Below are 19,880 nucleotides of genomic sequence, written 5' to 3' on the forward strand. Positions count from 1 at the left end.
AGTAGAATGTCAACACCTTGTGTGGACTCCAAGGAAGAGGAGGGAAGAGTGCAGGATTCTTTCCTGTGGTCAGTGGTGTGAGAATGCTAAATTTCAGTTTCATTTCAGATGTCTCTGTTTCAGCACCTGACATTGTATCAGTGTGTCGTTGAAATTAATCAGTGGGTTTCAAGGTCCTTTCTGCTGATCTTTGATTGTGTGCTTATTTTGGCAATGTTACAGGAAGCGAAGATATCATTCCCGTCGCATTCAGCGGGATGTGATCAAGAAGAGAGCACTGATTGGGGATGACGTTGGCTTGACGTCCTATAAACACCGACATTCCGGTAGTTGCCTGCTCAGCTCTTGGGTAGACACATGTTTGGCTCCCGAAATCATATTTTTATTCTTAATACAGTCTTTTAAGGTTCCAAACTTTATCATCCTCTCTTCCTTGCCCTCACCCTCTGCCAACATATAGGAAAGTAAGTGAAGTCACAATTAATTTTAAATTGCCCATACAAAGAGGTCAAATGATTTTAATAAAAGTTGTTCTAACAAAAAAGACCAATTTGTGACATAAGGAAAATTGAAACTATTGGACTCTAATTTTTCCTATTTATATCAAAAGCTGCATGAACAAAAAAATTTAAATAATTTATCAGATGAGCTGATTTTTATTGTTCTTTTGTCTGAAAATGAAAATAGGCTGCTATGTCTAGTGTTCTATGCTTATTGGCTTGTGCACATGAATGCCTTCAAAAAGTGGAAAGTCATAACTTAGGTTTGGTTTTCCTATTTTTCTCTCTTTCCTCTCTCCCTCCTTCCCTTCTTCCCTCCCTCCCTCCCTCCCTCCCTCCCTCCCTCCCTCCCTCCCTTCCTTCCTTCCATGCTTATTGTAAAAGAATCATTTCCATTATGTTTTGTATAGATTTTTTATTTATTTATTTATTTATTATTTTTTTTTGTATTTTTCTGAAGCTGGAAATGGGGAGAGACAGACTCCTGCATGTGCCCGACCGGGATCCACCCGGAACGCCCACCAGGGGGCGACGCTCTGCCCCTCCGGGGCGTCACGCTGTTGTGACTAGAGCCACTGTAGCGCCTGGGGCAGAGGCCAAGGAGCCATCCCCAGCGCCCGGGCCATCTTTTGCTCCAATGGAGCCTCGGCTGCGGGAGGGGAAGAGAGAGACAGAGAGGAAGGAGAGGGGGAGGGGTGGAGAAGCAGATGGGCGCTTCTCCTGTGTGCCCTGGCTGGGAATCGAACCCGGGACTTCTGCACGCCAGGCCGACGCTCTACCACTGAGCCAATCGGCCAGGGCGATTTGTTTTTATTTTTAAACTAATCTGTGGGATCTCTTACATGCTTTTTTGTAGAACTAGAATTAGTTAAGTCAGCATACAAACATGTAATAACATGCATAAAAACATGTAATAACATGCATACACATTTATTGTAACAGGGACAGGGAGAGGTGAAGTTTATACATTATTATTATTATTATTTTCCTGAAGTGAGAAGTGGGAGGCTGCAGACAGACAGACTCCCGCATGTGCTGACCGGGATCCACCCGGCATGCCCACCAGAGGGCAATGCTCAGCCCCTTCAGGGCGTTGCTTCGCTGCAACCAGAGCCATTCCAGCGCCTTAGGCGGAGGCCATGGAGCCATCCTCAGCACCTGGGCTAACTTTGCTCTCATGGTGCCTTGGCTGCAGGAGAGGAAGAGAGAGACAGAGAGGAAGGAGAGGGTGAAGAGTGGAGAAGCAGATGGGTGCTTCTGTGTGCCCTAGCCGGGAATCGAACCCAGGACCTCCACACACTGGGCTGGTGCTCTTCCACTGAACCAACTGTTCAGGGCCTATACATTTTTATTAATGTGTATATTGAAAATTATATATTTGAAATTTGCATCTTATGCAGTTACACTTTTCCAGTTTTAGTTATTTTAAGATATTTTCTTTTTTTTTTTTCTCCTTTTCCAAGTGAGAGGAGGGGAGACAGAGAGATAGACTCCTACATGTGCCCTGACCAGGATCCACCCAGCAGCCCCCATCTGGGGCCAATGCTCTGCCTGTCTGGAGCCATGCTCACAACCTAGTTATTTTTAGCACCTGAGGTGGAAGCTCCATGGAACCATCCTCAGTGCTCAGGGCTGATGTGCTCAAACCAATCAAACCACGGCTATGGGGGCGGGGGACAGAGAGAGACGGGGAGAGAAAGAAGGGAGAGGGTTGGAGAAGCAGTTGGTTGCCTTTTCTGTGTGCCTGACTGGGAATCGAATCTGGCACATCCATACACCGGGTCGATGCTCTACCACTGAGCCAACTGGCCAGGGCAAGATTTTTTTTTTTTTTTTTTTGTATTTTTCTGAAGCTAGATACTGGGAGAGACAGTCAGACAGACTCCCGCATGCGCCCAACCGGGATCCACCCAGCACGCCCACCAGGGGGCAATGCTCTGCCCCTCCAGGGCGTCGCTCTGTTGCGACCAGAGCCACTGTAGCGCCGGGGGTAGAGGCCAAGGAGCCATCCCCAGCGCCCAGGCCATCTTTGCTCCAATGGAGCCTCGGCTGCGGGAGAGGAAGAGAGAGAGAGGAAGGAGAGGGGGAGGGGTGGAGAAGCAGATGGGTGCTTCTCCTGTGTGCCCTGGCTGGGAATCGAACCCGGGACTTCTGCACGCCAGGCCGACGCTCTACCACTGAGCCAACGGCCAGGGCCCAGGGCAAGATATTTTTGTCATGTAATCTTTATATTCATATTAAAGAATTTGACAAGAAAATTGCCCCTAATTCTAGCACTGTAACAACTGTCTTCATTTTACATTTTTCTTTTTGTTTCTTCTCATAATAAATATAATTTCTGTGAACATATACTTTATATTCTGCTTCCCTATTTATAAACATTTTTCATCAACTTTAAAGGTGCAATTGATTTTCATTATTTCTGGTGGTTATGGTCTGTAAAGTCACTGTGATTACTGAAGGAGCAAATACTAAAGCATTGAGAATCTGGTCATACCATTTTTGTCAGCTGATCAATATATGTATAACCTTGTTTGACATGTGTTTTTGTTTAAGGACACCTTATGTTTATATATACATTTAATACAGTCATTAACATGGATTCACAGTCAATAGCACTATAACTCATGTCTGAACAAACAAAGCTTATCCAATACACATATTTTCCCCTTAAGGCACATTAATTACATCCCCCTTGCGCTTAGAAACACTAAAGAGTTTTGGCATTACTAAACAGGGAAATCATGAAAAAAAGGCACAGAAATGTGAAAAACATGGTACTCACTAGATTGCAGAAAGGACACTTATTTACAGTGTGAAAGATGAAAGAAAAAGGCAGAGCATTTCCGTGTTTGACCTGAGCTGGGAATGTGCATGTGTAGTGACTCAGATATTTTTGCCACTCTGCACTTGGCCACAAATGACCATGAAAGTACTGCGAGTATTGATTTTAGAGTTAGAAATAAGTTTTACAAATTTAGAAATATAGACTCTGTGAATAATGACAACTATTTTAGATAATTTTATAATCTTCTGTAAACTGGAAGATCATACTTTACCTAGCCATTCTTATGTTGTAGGTATCAGAGTGGTAACCAGATTGGCATTGTTATAGATAATGCTTCAATAAAATCTTGGGCATAGGAACCCCTTCTTTTAAAAGGGTCATCGAAATGAATAGAAAATTAGACTTGTCATGTTTTTCCTAATGTTTTTTGGTTAAAATCTTTAGGGCTAGTGAATGTTCCTGAGGAACCCATTGAAGAGGAGGAGGAGGAAGAGGAGGAAGAAGAGGACCAGGACATGGATGCAGATGATAGGGTGGTGGTGGAGTACCATGAGGAGCTCCCAGCTCTCAAGCAGACCCGGGAGCGGAGCGCGTCTAGGCAGTCCAGTGCCAGCAGCTCGGACTCCGATGAAATGGACTATGATCTAGAACTGAAAATGATTTCCACTCCTTCACCAAAGAAAAGCATGAAAATGACTATGTATGCTGATGAAGTGGAATCTCAGTTGAAAAATATTAGGTAATATTTTTTCTTTTTGTCAGGGCTAGTTTTTTTTTGTTTTTTTGTTTTTTTTTCCATTGATTTGAGAAGAGGGGAAGGGAGGGAGGGGGAGGAAGGGAGAGAGAGAGAGGGAGGGGAGGGAGGGAGGAAGAGAAGCAACAATTTGTTTTCCCCTTAGTTCCATTTAGTTGTGCACTCACTGGTTGCTCTTGTGTGTGCCCGGACCAGGGATCAGCCTGTGACCTTGGTACTCCAGGATCATGTTCTGTTTACTGAGCCACCTGACCAGGGCTGTCACTGTTACTTTGTGCATTTTGTTTAATTTTGTTCCTTCTTTTCCAAGTGAGAGGAGGGGAGATAGAAAGACAGACTCCGGTATGCACCTCTCCGGGGATCCACCCGGCAACCCCCATATGGGGCTGATGCTCTGCTCCTCTGGGGCCATGCTCACAATTGAGCTATTTTTAGTGCCCTGAGGTGGAGGCTCCATGGAGCTATCCACTGAGCCATCCTCGGAACCCGGGGGCAGATGCGCTTGAACCAATGGAGCCATGGCTGCAGGGGCGGGGGCGCGGTGGAGAAGCAGATGGTCATTTCTCCTGTGTACCCTGACCAGGAATTATACCCGGGACATCCACACGCCAGGCTGATGCTCTCTACCAGTGAGCCAACCAGCCAGGGCGAGTGCTAGTTTTTAATTTGATTTTAAATACTAATTTCTAACTTTCTTTAATTCATCTTAGTTTTCATTTTTTTTTTTTTATTTATTTGGTATTTTTCTAAAGTTAGAAGCAGGGAGGCAGTCAGACTCTTGCATGCGGCTGACCGGGATCCACCCGACATGCCCACCAGGGGGCAATGCTCGGCCTATCTATGGCGTAGAGCAAGCCAACTTTGCTCCAATAAAGCCTTAGCTGCTGGAGGCGAAGAGAGAGACCAAGAGGAAGGAGAGGGGAAAGGGTGGAGAAGCAGATGGGCACTTCTCCAGTGTGCCCTGACCGGGAATCGAACCCAGGACTTCCATACACTGGGCTGACACTACCGCTGAGCCAACCGGCCAGGGCCTAATTCATCTTAGTTTTATAATCACTTTATCTCTCCTAATTTTAGTCCTTTGTAGAATTTGAATAAAAGTGTTTGATTTTTTTCCTCAAAATATGCAGGAAGAGATCCTTGTTATAGACAATATAAAAGGTGAAAATTACCTGTACGATCACCCCCTTCTACAATGAGGACTCCTAGCAATTGGGTGAATAACCTTCCTGCTAGTTTTGTGCGTGTACACAACATACGGAGAAATGATAGGTCTGTTTGTACTAAAACGAAGTTATGCTATTAATGTTGTTTTCCAGGATGCTTTTTCCATTTAATATATTGTGAACATCAACTAGTTTTTTCAACTGTATGTAGTCCATTTATTTAGAAAACCATGGTTTATTTAACCCAATATAAGGTATTGATGGCCATTTAGGTTTCTATTTTCTTGCTATCGTACTAATAGATAAACTTCTTGAATTCCAGTTATTGCATGAACAATATGAATGTTTTAAAATGTGGTATTGTTAAATTTCATTCCAGAAAGGTTTTATTCACTCACATCGCCACCTGTTACCTACATACCTGCCAATGTTAGGTATTATCACTTTCTAATTTTTGCTAATTTCAGACAAAAGAAATAGTTCTTTTAATGTGCATTTCTTTGATGACTAGCAGGGATGAACAGATTCCTGAGTACAGATCGCATATACACAACTCAAAGGGCTGGAATCTGGGCATGTTCCAAGTGTTCTTGGTGGTGTATTTGGGGGAAAGGGAAAAAAATCAAACTGATTTGTATGGCTTGTTCACATCGTTATTTTTAGTTTTCTCAGAACTTTGCAATGGCAAATTTTACCACAATAATGCCAGTCCCCAGCATGATAGCAGATCTCGTTGACAAAGAAGTCAACCCTTTAAAGAAAAGGATTGTAGATTCTCTTGTATCTTGAATACAGCCAAATCACAGCCTAGATGAGCAGAGGCCCCAAGCCCTTTACAGGCCTCTGCTCAGTGTTTGTCTGGGGAGAAGGGGATTTACAGTTTTACTTCCTGTGTGATAGCTTACAGATACCATGTGTGGAAACCACCCTGGAAAACTCAGGAACCTGCTCGCCTTGGCTGGTCTCTTTGCAACAGGCTGATCATGATTTTTGTGAGCAATTAATTATCAATGTATAGTATTTATAAGTGAATGTTGGCTCTATTAGGTTGGGGTTCTTAGTGTAGTTCCTCAAAAGTGTATGAGATTGTTGTGTGGGCATTGTCCCACAGCTGAAGTTGGTTAACTGTCTCCCTCTCCTTTTTTAAGGAACTCCATGAGGGCAGATACTGTATCCACAAGCAATATCAAAAATCGAATCGGTAACAAATTACCACCTGAAAAATTTGCAGATGTTCGACATCTTTTAGATGAAAAACGTCAGCACACACGTCCACGGCCATCAGGCAGCAGTATTAAGTCAGGTATTGTTGTTCAGTTGTGTTTCTGGGCTTTATTCTGAGCTACGGAAAGCAAACTGGAGCAAGGATAGGCTTTTAGATAAAAATGTTGCTATTTCTGGACTGATTTAGTTGTCCTGGTTCATCACTTCTAAATTTTGAGTTAGGCATTGGACTTGATGAAATGAAGAATAAGAAGACTTTTTGATACTAGCTTTCTGTATTTTGGGACCTAATAGTTATTTTGCTCTGTATGTAATTGGCATCCTTTATACATAAGGATACTAGAAATTAAATTGTTGTAGAAATGGTTATAAATTTGAACTAGACATGTATGTAGCAGGTACTTGGTCATGCCTGCTGTGTGACAGGCCCTGGGCCAGGTGCTAGGAGTGTTTGAAGTTTTTGGAGAGGATGCAAAGTCATTATAGAACTCCTGATGGAAAAACAAGTACACATATTCAGATAACTCCCCCCAAAGCAGAGTAGAGGAAATGCTCTGATAGTTCTGTCAACACTGGGCTGTGGGAACAGGGAGGAAGCTAGATCTACCAGCAAAATTGTGGGAGGCTTCTTAGAAAAGTTGCTTTAGAGTGAGTCCTTGGGGAAGGAATAGGATCTCAGTTGGCAAATGTAGTTTTTTGAGGAAGTAACCTGACCTTATGTCTATTTTAGAAAGATAACTTGGGAACAGAGCGGGGTAGGGTATAAAGTTAAGGAATTAACAAGGCCCTGAACTAGGTCAGGAACTGCAGAGACGGAATGGATAAGAAAGTAAAACCTTGTGAAGGAAGAAGACTCAGCCCTGGGATGTGAGGGGGGAAAGAGGGAGAAGCCAAGGGGCTCAGACCTCGGGGACTCGGATGATGGGGAGACTGCTCTCTGAGAGAAGGAGCAGGATGGGGAGTAGCCCCAGCACAATCACTCGTCAATAAACGTGGTTTTCTTGTTGCTATTATTGTTAGAGGGAACCCAGAAGGACAGGCAGATTTGGGGGGGATTAGAGGAAAAACAAATTTGATTTGGAACATCTACCCTTGATCCTTTGTTTTTCACCATTCTAAGTGTATTTTTGTTTGTTTTTTGTTTTTTAGTGCAAGAGAGAAGGACAGACAGGGATAGACAGAAAGGGAGAAAGAGATGAGAGGCATTAATTCTTTGTTGTGGCACCTTAGTTGTTCATTGATTGGTTTCTCATACATGCCCTGGGGTTGGGGAGGGAGTGCTCCAGCCAAGCCAGTGACCCCTTGCTCAAGCCAGCAACCTTTGGGCTCAAGCCAGCGACCATTGGGTCTTGTCTATGATCCCACTCTCAAGCCAGCAAGCCTGCGCTCAAGCTGGTGAATCTGTGCTCGAGCCAGACGAGCCCATACTCAAGCCGACAATCTCGGGGTTTTGAATCTGGGTCCTCAGTGTCCCAGGCCGATGCTCTATCCACTGCACCACCACCCAGTTAGGCACAATTGTCATTATATTTACTGTTAAGTGTAATAAATTTATTGAGAACTTTTTATATGTTCAAAGATTGTGGTTTCTGCCCTCATAATATTCATCAAGTGTAAAAAGTTTATCGAGAACTTTATATATGTTCAAAGGTTGTGGCTTTTGCCCAGAGGCTTTGCATTTATTGCTTGTTAGTTGAATGTTTATAAATTATTTGATCTGCTTGATTATACTTAAAAAACAAGCCTGACCTGTGGTAGCACAGTGAATAAAACGTCGATCTGGAATGCTGAGGTCCAGTTTGAAACCCTGGGCTTGCCTGGTCAAGGCACATACAGGAAGCAGCTACTATGAGTTGATGCTTCCTGCTTCTCCCCTTTCTTTCTCTCTCTCTCTCTTTCTGTCCCCCCCCCCCCTTTCTCTAAAAATCAATAAATTCTAAAAAAAAAAACCAAAACCAAAAGACAGTTTATCCTGCCTCAGAAATTTCTTTCTGGAATGGTTAGCTGAGACTTTTTTCCCCTAAGAGTTTCTACATCTGAATTTTCCTAAGAGAATACAGATTGATTGGCTAGATCAGCGATTTTTAACCAATATGCCGTAAGAATTTTTCTTTTTAATTTTTATTTATTTATTTCAGAGACAGCGTGAGTCAGAGAGAGGGATAGACAGAGACAGACAGGAACAGAAAGAGATGAGAAGCATCAATCATCAGTTTTTTTTTCGTTGTAACACCTTAGTTCATTGATTGCTTTCTCATATGTACCTTGACAGTGGGCCTTCAGCAGACCGAGTAACCCCTTGCTTGAGTCAGTGACCTTGGGTCCAAGCTGGTGAGCTTTTTGCTCACACCAGATGAGCCTGCGCTCAAGCTGGCAACCTTGGGGTCTCGAACCCGGGTCCTTCCGCATCCCAGTCCGACGCTCTATCCACTGCGCCACCGCCTGGTCAGGCTGCCGTAAGAATTTTTAAAACATGCAATACATGACTAGTCCTCTTTTCCCTTAGATTATCAAATAAAAAAATGACAACAGCCAATACAACAATAGCCATCCTATGTGAATGAATCAAAATTATACCTATGTTTTGTCAGATTGGCAAAAAGTATGATACATATTTTGGTGTGGCACAGAATTTTAGTAATTAGTTTATGTTACCATGAGATGAAAGAGGTTGAAAATCATTGGCATAGAAAGAAGGCTTTTAGGAGCTTGAGAGTATCGGGCCCTTTGTCCTCACTCAGGGAGCTGTGGCCCAGGTCCTGTAGAGGTCTTAGGTTGCAGTACAGAGAGCAAAGCACATACCCTTGGTAACAGTAGTACTTTTTTTCTTTTTCTAGATATACGCCAGCGGTTAGGAAAAAGACCACATTCTCCAGAAAAGGCTTGCAACCCTATTGTTCGGAGAGAGCCCTTTTCTGATGTACATAGTAGGCTAGGTGTTCCAAGGCAAGACATTAAAGGCCTCTATTCTGATACTCGGGAGAAGAAATCAGGTTGGTAACACAACTAATGGGGATGGGAATTGGGTAAGAGCAGGGACAATGGGTAAAATATCGAAGTACTTTGTTAGCAGAAGGCAGTAAATAGCAAATGCCAAAAACAAATTGTTTTTCCTCTTCCATTATAATCATTGTAATAACGATAATAATGGTAACAGTATGGAAAATTTAGAAAAAAGAAGAAAAGACTCGCCCCTGGTTCTTTCTGTACAGACAGATACTTCTTAGTTTCACGTATGCTATTTCGGTTTTTGTCTATGTACATATCCTACTTTTTCATATAGTCACTTTTCTACAGTGTAATATTCTTTATAAATACAACTTAATTGCCTTATAGTACAGCTATACCATAAATTCTAAACACGTGTTTTGCTATTATGAGATATTGATAGAGTATTTTTTAAGATTAATGGAAGGTAGGCAGAATCTCTAAAAGTTTACAGTGTTGAAGAATGTTACATAGCTGGGAGTGATCTGGGATGACCCGCTCCTGCCAGAATGCAGTTGTGCACAGGATGGGGAATCTCGCCAGGGAGGGGCAGGTGTAGCATGAAACGGCTCCCTGGTGATTCTGACAAGCCTAGTGGCGAGGGGACACGACGTCCCCTAGCTGTGAGACACTCCCCTTGGGTCCGCATCCCTCAGTTTGCAGTCAGGGAAATGAGATGACCTGCCCAAGGCTACACAGTGGTTGCAAGTGCCACAGATGCACCCCCATCAGTGTTGCCTGCTCGTCGAGTGCTGGCAGTGCTCCTGCTTCTCAGCATTGTTGACCAAAACTAAAATCCCTTCTCCTTCAAACAGGTAGCTTATGGACTCGCTTAGGATCTGCATCGAAGACCAAAGAAAAGAACATGAAGAAAGTGGATCATAGGGCTTCTGGCACTGAGGAAGATGACTCCGAGCTGCAGAGGGCATGGGGGGCTCTGATTAAGGAGAAAGAACAGTCTCGCCAAAAGAAGAGCCGGTTAGATAACTTACCATCTCTCCAGATTGAAGTTAGTCGGGAAAGCAGCTCTGGTTCAGAGGCAGAGTCCTGATGCCCTTGGGGCTGATGGGAGCTGCCCTAAAACCTGACATTCTTGCTCAGGGTCAGGTGCACAGTAGGAACTGCCCTGTACGAGTTGGTGCCCCTCCCGCTTTTACTTATAAAGTCACCCTCAGCTCTTGCTACTTTTGCAAGACCTCTTAAAGAATGTGACGTGTTTTGAAGGGCATCTGTCTTTTGCTGCAGAGTTATAGTTTTGGGCCCTCGGTTTTTTTCCTACCACCCCACAAGCTTTACCCTTTGAGAAAAAGGCAGCCCTCCAGATTTTGTAGACGTTTTTCTTAATATTTTTAACATTGTGTCTTTTAAAAGAAATGTTTTACACAGTTCATCCAAAGAGCAGAGAACTGAACTTCTCACTATTGCCTTGGCCCTGACAGCTGTTACCAGCACCCTTTTCCCAAGACAAGTCAATTCCCAGGTGCTTATTGGACAGCCTTCAAGGGGGAAGATGAGGGAAGCTGCCAGCTCACCCTTCCAGGACCCTAGTGTGGGGCCGAACCTCATGGACCTGACCTCAGAGGTGCACCCGTGCTGCCAGGTAGATAAGAGACTCAGCGTCGTCGTGCTTCCATTCCTCCCGGGGACTTCTGTTGGGGACCTCTTGTTAGCCATCAGCTTGAAGTGAAGATCAAGTTCAGTGCTGTGGGATTTTTAGGAACAAAAAACTGTGACTTCTGGATTTGGGGTGGAATTTTTTTGTGCTAGGGGTGGGATCATGGGGTTGAACAATTTTTAAGTCTGTATTATGTTTAAAAAATATTAATGATTTAAAAGTTAAAATTTTTAATTTTTATATATGAAATTACTTCCTGTTGGCTGCAGAGGAAGCTCAAGTGGTGTCTTATGTGCTGTTAAATATATATTATATACCTTGGAAGAAGGCAAAGAGAGGAGTCTCATTATTTTTAAATGATCCTAATTGCATAGTCTGTTGTACATAGAGTTCAACTTGCTTTTTGGCCACTGTAGGAAAAAATCCATCTATCCTAGTTGGCTTCTGTTGTTTATTTTCATCACTTTAGAATTAATTAATCGACATTCTTTTTGTCTCCAAGTTCTGGCACCTGAAGGCATCTTCAAAACTGGCAAATAAGATAAAAGTTAAAGAAATTTTAGTTTTCTTATTTCTAAACCCCTTTCAGAATATTTTAACCATAAAAAGGCAGTAGATTATTTTGTTTTCTTGTTGGACTTTATTTTGAAGTATTTAATATTTGCATTCCTCTCCACGCTAAAAATAGTGATTCACTTCAATTTACTAGAACTAGAGTTAGAGATAATAAAGCCTTTGTCCCTTTTGTGATGTCACAATTTTTTACGTGTCTGGAGCATTTCAGTACCCAGCGCAACCCTGGATTCTAGAGATCTTTACTTGTGGCTGAGCTAATTAATGGTCACATGGATAGTTGATTGAATGCAGAACCCTATTGTTAACAAGTAAAGGGCTGTGAGATCTGAGAGCTGCAGCAAAAGCTGTGTTGTTTCTGTTTTGTTATTAACCTGCTTTTTCCTCTCCCTTTAGAAAGATTAGAGCTTCTAATTATGATATGTTTCAGCTTCCTAGTAGAATTCTAGGAAAGAGATGGGTTAGGTTTCTTTGCCAGTTGAGACCCAGGGTTCTGAGGCTTCTCAGCTCCTCTTGCTCTTTGAAGCACATAGCTGAGAGCTATGTTCTTGGGGAGCGTTTGGGGAGTTGGTCGAGCTAGAAGTATGAGGCCCTGAGAGTCAGAGACCTGGATTCCAGCGCCTGGCTCTGCTCCATGGGCCTGGGCCTTGGTTTCCCCATCCAGCAAACAAATGGGTTGGTACCAGAGCTCTGGCTTTGTTAGTGTGTCTTAGTGGTGTTTGACTCTTTGTCACAGTTATGGCTGCTAGAGACCAGGGAGGACTTTCTGGAAGGGTGATGATGTGTAGTCAAAACTGGGTCTTTGGTCTAACCAGGAAAAAATACCCCCTTTACTGCCTGGCAATTCTCAGACACACAGAACCCAGAAATGTCTCTTTAAAGATTTTATTTCTGAAGGTTATTGTCCTTAGCCTCTCTCCCTCTCTCTCTCCAGCCTGCATGCAGACACTCAGGTGTCGCAGTATCTTAGGCATGCCAGGTGCCCAGGCCCTTTCCTTGGGGGTGAGGCTGGACAGTCAGGACAGTCCCCCGTCAGGCAGTTCAGTGGGGCCACGCACTTTACATGTACAAGGGTTTAAATACGTGTTTGCTGCTTGATAATAACTACATACCTCATTTCTGTTTTCCATTGTACCTCTTGGGAGAGGTGCCAGGAACTTGTGGAGCCCTCCACAAGATGTAAACTCCCTCACCCAGCCTCTAACCAAGTCCCATGAATCCCTCCCCTTAGGTCAGCACTGACTTCTGCTCCATCCCTGTAGCAGGCCCTCCCGTGCTCTCGGCCTCATCTACACCGTCGCCAGGATGAACTTGTATTGTTAGTAGTTTATGGAGATATAATTTATTTAGCATACAGTTCATCTATTTAAAGTGTGCACTTCAGACATTGTCATCACTGAAAGGAAACCTTGTACCTGTTAGCAGTCATTCCTCATTCCCTCTTCCCCCTGGCAACCACTGTTTCTGTTGTTATGGATTTACCTATTCTGCACATTTCATATAAATGGAATCATATACTTTGTAGCTATTTGTTCATCCATGTTGTCACAGCATGTATCAGCACTTCATTTCTTTCTTTTGCTGAATAATATTCCATTGTATGGCTGTACCACATTTTCATTTTATTTAGCCATTCACCTGTTGATGGACATTTGGGTTGTTTCTGCTTTGTGACTCTTATGAATAGTACTATGAACATTTTATGTACAAGTTTTTGTGTGGACATGTTTTCATTACTCTTGGGTTATATACCTAGGAGTGGAGTTGCTAGGTTATGTTGTTATTCTATAACCTTTCGAGGAACTGCCAGACCATTTTCTCAAGGGGATACATCATTCTTCACTTCCCCCCAGCAATGTAGGAAGGTTCCAGTTTTTCTGCATCTTGGTCAGCAACTTATTTCCTGATATAAAATGGTATCTTGTGTTTTTTGTGTGAATTTCCATGATGAGTAATGATGTTGGCCATCTTTTTCATGTGCTTCAGGATGAACTTTCTTAAGAAAGTTATTCTGTTATTTCTTTGCTTCAGCCCTTTCCAAAACGTCATCGTTGCCCTTGGAAAAAATCCCCAACTCCTTTGCCAGCTCACAGGCTGGTCAAGATCTAGCCTCAGGCAGCATTTCTGGCCTGTTGGCCCAAACCTCCCTGCCCTCTGTTTGCTGCTTCCCCGGCTTATCTGGAAGTCACCAGCCTTCCAGACTGCTCAATGCCTTTTCTCCCTGCAGGGACACACTTCGCTATTCCTGTTTCTTCCTGCTTTGCCTTCTATTTTCTCTCATCCTCAAGGACTTAGAGACCTTTCCACGAGGCTACCCCCAGCTTCCAGAGCCAGGTTATGGGTCCCTGCTTTGTGTCCTTCGGTACTGCCACATAGGAGACGCAGCTCTCTCCAGGGTTAGGTTATCAAGTCATGAGTAAGATAAAAATTGAGTGTAATCTAAATTCTTCTTGGAAACCCTGAGGAAGCGCCACGGTGAAGACAAACATCACGAGGTCCATCGTGAGTGCAGGTGGTTCTGCCTGTGTGGGAGCAGATACGGTTTCTTTGGCTGCGCACCAGGTGTAGTGGTTGGTCTGCAGTTCTCAGGGCTATGTTGTACACAGAACGCTTGTTTTAGGTGTCAGAGTGGCACTCAGGTGAGAAGTGCTTGGGAACTGAGACAGGCCACAGGACCAACAGCAGCGTAAGCTTGCCTCGGTTTGCCTGCCTGCTCAGTGAGTGGAAGGCAGGTAGAAGGGGCCAAATGGCTTAAAATAAGTCCATTTTCCTGTTTCCTTGTCTTTCCCCCCCAAATATCATATTCTTTGCCAAGTGAGATGGGTTATGATACTAAATCTCTGTACTCTCCAAGCTAGCACACCTCTACACTGAACTGTACTTCCCTGTTCCTACTTTGTCTTTGTGCTAGACTGTAAGCTCCGTGAGAGCAGGGGCCGCATCTGGCTTGTTCCTGGGGCCTCCCCAGTCCTAGAACCGTGCTGGCGCCTGACAGGTACCCCAGAGGCATGTGATGAATGAGTAGAAACCCCACCTGGGGGAGCAGCTCTGTCCCTGAGGCCCCAGGTCCTCTTACAGGCCAGTCCCGTTTTCCTGTTTTATTATGTGTTTTCCCTGCTAGCCTGTGAGCTCCTCATGAGCAGGTGTCTTCAGGTTGTTATCTGTGTGTCCTCCTACCACAGCAGTCCAGAGCAAGGGATACTTAAAGAGTGCATGTAAATGAATGAACTGTGGTACCTACCCAGCTCTGGCCCCTGTGTCTGCAGGTCAGTCTGCTTCTAGCCCAGACCACCAGATTCAAAAAGAGGAAAATTGTTCAGAAACACATACAGTGTACTTGTATAAGAAAAAAGTCTTGTTGATTAGACCTCGATAAAATTCAAATTTTGGTGATCTGGCCACATCTGAACTAAAGCTTACCTAGCTCTATAAGGACTTTGCTAGAAAGTCTTAGTTAAAAAGGCCTGCATCTGCCCTAGGAGAGCAGGAAAGAACGTGGGCAGGTGGCCAGGAGGGACTGCTGGACCAGTTTGCGGCCTCGGGTCCTGTAAGTGGTAGCAGTCCGAAGAGGCAGAAGGAAACGGCTCTCCCTCGCTCTCCCCCGCTCTCCCCCGCTCTCCCTCGCAGCTCCCTCGCAGCAGCGTTCCAGCTCGCACGGAGCGTTCTTAACGTTACAGTGAGGTGCGGACAGGCAATCAGGTTCAAGTTCACAGCATACCGTGGCTTCACCGATTAATTAGTTGCTGTACAAATAAGATTGATGTATAATTATTTGCTTTTAAATTTTATATAACAAGTAAACTAGAAGTTAAACCAGTTTTTTCTTTTAAGAACTAAAAGGACAATGTTCTTTATAGTTTTAAGAGTAGCATACTTGCTTCAAGGCAGACTGTTATTGTGTAATCAATCTCACCACTGGTAACCTAGAACTTTTCTTACATGTTTGTAAAATAAATCTTAGAAGAAAAAGTACTGTAGCATTTTTAGAAAATGAAATTTATGAACATTTAACAGAACTTTGATGTTCCTGAGAGCAGTTAGGGAACCGCCAGCTTAAAAGCCTATTTCAAATTGTTGTGAGGCATTGGGGTGGAACTTGCTGGCTATAAATAAAATTCTGGAGTATGGGTAGTATTTAATCTGCCCAAGTCGTCAGTACCTGCCCTGGGGTTCTTGTTGTTTTTGTTTGCACTGTCCTAGAGGCCCCTGTGGATGACCAGATCCTTCCGTAGTTAAGACTTGTGTGACCTCACACTGTTACCCTCCCCCCTAGACCAGTGTGGGCAAGCGGCCCACACAGTTGGCAGGAGCGAAGACATGGCTTTCCCATCCCTTCCTGGGGTTGTTGTCTATTTAATCCTGTGACATGTCCCTTGTCACTGATAGGGGTCCTCAGAGGGCCTCAGGATGCAACGCTTCTAGGTCAGGTAGACTATCTTTAGAGAGGACCAAATAGTATTATGGGGGCTGGGGCTGGGGCTGAGGCTGGGACTGGGGCCCTGGGTCTCATTTTGTCTGACATACAAACAGGAAAATACTGGGCAAGTCCCTTTACCTCTCTGGGCCTCAGTTTTCCTGTCAAATGAAGGGCTTGATTGGAATGGTCTCCAGTTTTCTTTTAGTGTTAATGTAAGTTCTAAGCACTTTGCTGTACTTTCCCAAAGAGCATCAGGACTGGACGCTGGACAAGAAGGAGGTGGGGGCCAGCAAGGAGCCTGAGCCTTTGGGCCCTTTGTTCATGACTCAAGCGCAACCCCCACCCGCCCCTCCCAGCCCGTTATGAAAGGACAGGAGGAACCTCTCCCTTGCTCTCTCCCCATTAAGAAAGCCCCCTTCCCCAACTCACACACACACACACACACACACACACCATTCAGCGTTTTATTTTGGAGATTTTTTTTGGGTGGTAACCTAGTTTATTAGCTTGAGCTGCCATAGCAAAATACCATAGACTGTATGACTTTAACAACAAATTTATTTTCTGACAACCTGGCAGCTAGAAGGCCGAGATCAGAGTGGCAGCACAGCTGGGTTCCCGTGAGGCCTGTCTTCCTGGCTTGCAAACAGCCACCTTCCTACGGTGTCCTCACATGGCCTGGCCTGGTTGCATGTACTTGGTGGGAGAGATCTCTTTTCACCCTTTATGCCTGTTGTGTTAGGGTGCTACCTTTATGACGGTAAATATCTCCTAACGAGCCTATCCCCAAATACAATCTAATTGGAGTTTATGGCTTCAACATATTAATATGGGAGATGGGGAGCACAGTTCATGACCCCAGTAATTCAAGGATCTCAGTATATGTTTGTAGAATGAGGTCCTTGCTTTCTAATTTTTTTCTTATTATTCATTTTAGAGAGGAGAGAGAGAGAGAGAAGGGGTGAGGAGCAGGAAGCATCAACTCCCATATGTGCCTTGAGCAGGCAAACCCAGGGTTTTGAACTGGCGACCTCAGTGTTCCAGGTCAGTGCTTTATCCCCTGCGCCACCACAGGTCAGGCAGTCCCTGCTTTTTAATAGCTCATAGCTGAGAGGGAGTTAGACCGATGGGTCTGAAGGCATTAGGTTTGTAGTAGTTCAGAGTCCTGGTTCTGGAGGAGATAGACCTGTTTGAGTCCCAACTCTGTCACTTACTCCCAGGTGGCCTTGGACAAATTACTTAGGCACCTTTTTGGAGCCAGCATCCTCATTTGTGAAATGGGGAACACCCAGTAGGGTGGCTGTGAGGACCAGAGGAGGGCTTGCACAGAAGGCGCTTGGCCCCGAGGCCGGTGCTAACTCCCGAGTGATCTTTCAACAGTGTCAACAGCGGTAATGACCGCTGCTCCTCAGTCTTCCCCCGGCTCCCGTTTGCCAACTCTTCCCTCCGCCAGAGTCCTCACTCTAGTCTCAGTAACATCCTCACTCTGCCAGATTCCCTCTGAGGACTCAAAAGCAAGTGGGTGGCTAGGAACATTTCCCGAGCTTTGGAGGCGTGAGGCGGGGCCGTGGGAGTGCCCACATCCCTGGTGGGTACAGACATCAGTGCTTCTGACTCACTCTCAAGACAGAGCAGTTAGTCCTTTCACTTCATGCTGAACGTGACTCCTCTGTCCCGTAACTTAAAACTTTTTATTTTGAAATTATAGAACAGTTTCCAGGGTAGAATAAAGGACATTTTGCCACATTTTATCATTTATTCTTTCCCTTCCTCCCATCTCCTTTCCTTCTTTCTTTGAACCATGAACTATTTGAGAGTTACTTATACACGTTATGTCCCTTACTCCCTAAATATTTTGGTGAACAAATTTCCTAAAAACAAGGACATTTTCTCATAATGACCATAGTGTAGTTATCAAGTTCAGAAAAGGTATAATTTTATCTAATCAGTACAGTAGTAGCCAACTGTCTCAGTAATGGGGTTTAGTCTGTCCCCCCCTCCCGTTTTTATTTATGTATGTATTTTTTACAGAGACAAAGAGTGAGTCAGAGAGAGGGATAGACAGGGACAGACAGACAGGAACGGAGAGAGATGAGAAGCATCAATCATTAGTTTTTCATTGTGCGTTGCAACACCTTAGTTGTTCATTGATTGCTTTCTCATATGTGCCTTGACCACAGGCCTTCAGCAGACTAACTCCTTGTTGGACCCAGCAACCTTGGGTTCAAGCTGGTAGGCTTTTGCTCAAACCAGATGAGCCCGCGTTCAAGCTGGCGACCTCGGGGTCTCGAACCTGGGTCCTCTGCATCCCAGTCCGATGCTCCATCCACTGTGCCACCACCTGGTCAGGCCCACCCCGTTTTTAATGAATATAAATTGCAGCTTTAGTAGATGCCCTTAGTATGACTCTCCACAATCTATTCACCTCATCTTTCTGGCCATAACCAGAGACTTGACTTTCTGGTTACCATTTCCAGAAATATTAATAGTATTACATTTTGCTGAACCAATAATATTTTTTAAAACAATTCTTTTCTCTTGGTCTAGGATCCAATCCAGTATCACACACTACATTTATTCTTTTTTAATCTAGAAGAATTCTTTAGCCTTTCTTTGTCTTTTATGATGTTAGTGTTTTTTCATTGGTTTTATTGGGGTTAGGATATTAATGTTTTCTTGGAAGAGTTCAGTCCATTTATCTTGTAGAATGTCCATTGACATTTGTTTAAAGTAAAATGAGTTCAAAAGTCATTTTCACATTCATTTTGGGTACATATGTACTTGCTGAATGCCCAGCTTTGTACATATCCCTTGAGACCTTAAGTTTGGGTTTGCGGGGACCCAGTTATTGTCAGATGGGCTTGAAGGACCCCTGTATGTGCTCATGACTAGAGGTCTGCCATGTGGTATCAACAAGCTTGGGTAAATACCTCTTAGATGGGTACAGGATGAGTCAACATTCTAGACATCACCAAAGGTGCAAAAAATGACTGTGCCTGGCTCAGCATCCAGTCCTCAAGTCTGCCTGACTTACTGATGTGTCCTGAAGTTCGCATTCCAGATGTGAAGTCCTGTTTCTCAGAACAGTCCTGGGTTCCAGCCTGTTCCTACTTCTGACCTGCTATGTGGCTTGGGGCTGCTCTCTCGCCCCTCTGGGACAGTGGTGGAGAGAGGAGCCCCCTGTGACACTGCGATGTGCCCCTGACTCTCCAAACAGGTGGGGGGAGGGAGAGAGTCACTGAGCCCTGGAGTGGGGTAGACCGGCCAGGTCTCCCGTCTCTGACAAGGGAACACTGGCTCAGGGTGGTCTTCATTGTGATCTGGGAGCCAAATCGTCAGACCTGAAGCTTCACTTTTTCAGCTGTGTTAACTTCTCTGTTGGGTGGTACACAGTGTGACAAATGGCGAATTGTGATCTATGTAAAACAGCCATGTAACATCAGGGAACTACCTTACTAGTAGGTACATTGTCAGACCCAAACAGACAATGCAAAAATGTTTTAAGTATCATCAATCTTTATGAAACGTCGGCCAAGCCAGCTTTTAATGTGAGAAACAAAATAAAATTTTCATCTAGTCATTAAGTCAACCCCATTGTTTTCTGTGTTCTAACACATATTAACACTTCAGAGTTACTCTTCCTGGATATGTAGACACTTCTGTGAGAGAGACACAGAACCCTCCTTTTTTAATGTAAATAAATTAAAACTCAAATTTAAAATTCATTTCCTCAGGCCCTGGCCGGTTGGCTCAGCGGTAGAGCGTTGGCCTGGCGTGCGGGGGACCCAGGTTCGATTCCCGGGCAGGGCACATAGGAGGAGCGCCCATTAACTTCTCCACCCCCCCTTCCTCTCT

The 19,880-nt window shown here is 44.3% G+C and overlaps 1 protein-coding gene across 2 annotated transcripts in view; it reads left to right on the forward strand.

The window, feature by feature from the left end:
* The window catches only part of NCBP3 (nuclear cap binding subunit 3), a 40,553-nt gene extending 20,949 nt beyond the window's left edge, over positions 1-19,604 (forward strand). For both annotated transcript variants that reach the window (XM_066262989.1, XM_066262990.1), the window contains exons 9-14: positions 223-326; positions 3,733-4,027; positions 6,357-6,511; positions 9,270-9,425; positions 10,236-10,398; positions 10,860-19,604. In XM_066262989.1, coding sequence (XP_066119086.1) covers positions 223-326; positions 3,733-4,027; positions 6,357-6,511; positions 9,270-9,425; positions 10,236-10,398; positions 10,860-10,968 — 982 coding nt within the window. In that variant the 3' untranslated portion in view covers positions 10,969-19,604. The remainder of the gene's footprint in view (positions 1-222; positions 327-3,732; positions 4,028-6,356; positions 6,512-9,269; positions 9,426-10,235; positions 10,399-10,859) is intronic.
* The last annotated feature ends 276 nt before the right edge of the window (positions 19,605-19,880 follow it).

This window comes from Saccopteryx bilineata, chromosome 2 (assembly GCF_036850765.1).
Source record: "Saccopteryx bilineata isolate mSacBil1 chromosome 2, mSacBil1_pri_phased_curated, whole genome shotgun sequence".
Taxonomy (NCBI): domain Eukaryota; kingdom Metazoa; phylum Chordata; class Mammalia; order Chiroptera; family Emballonuridae; genus Saccopteryx; species Saccopteryx bilineata.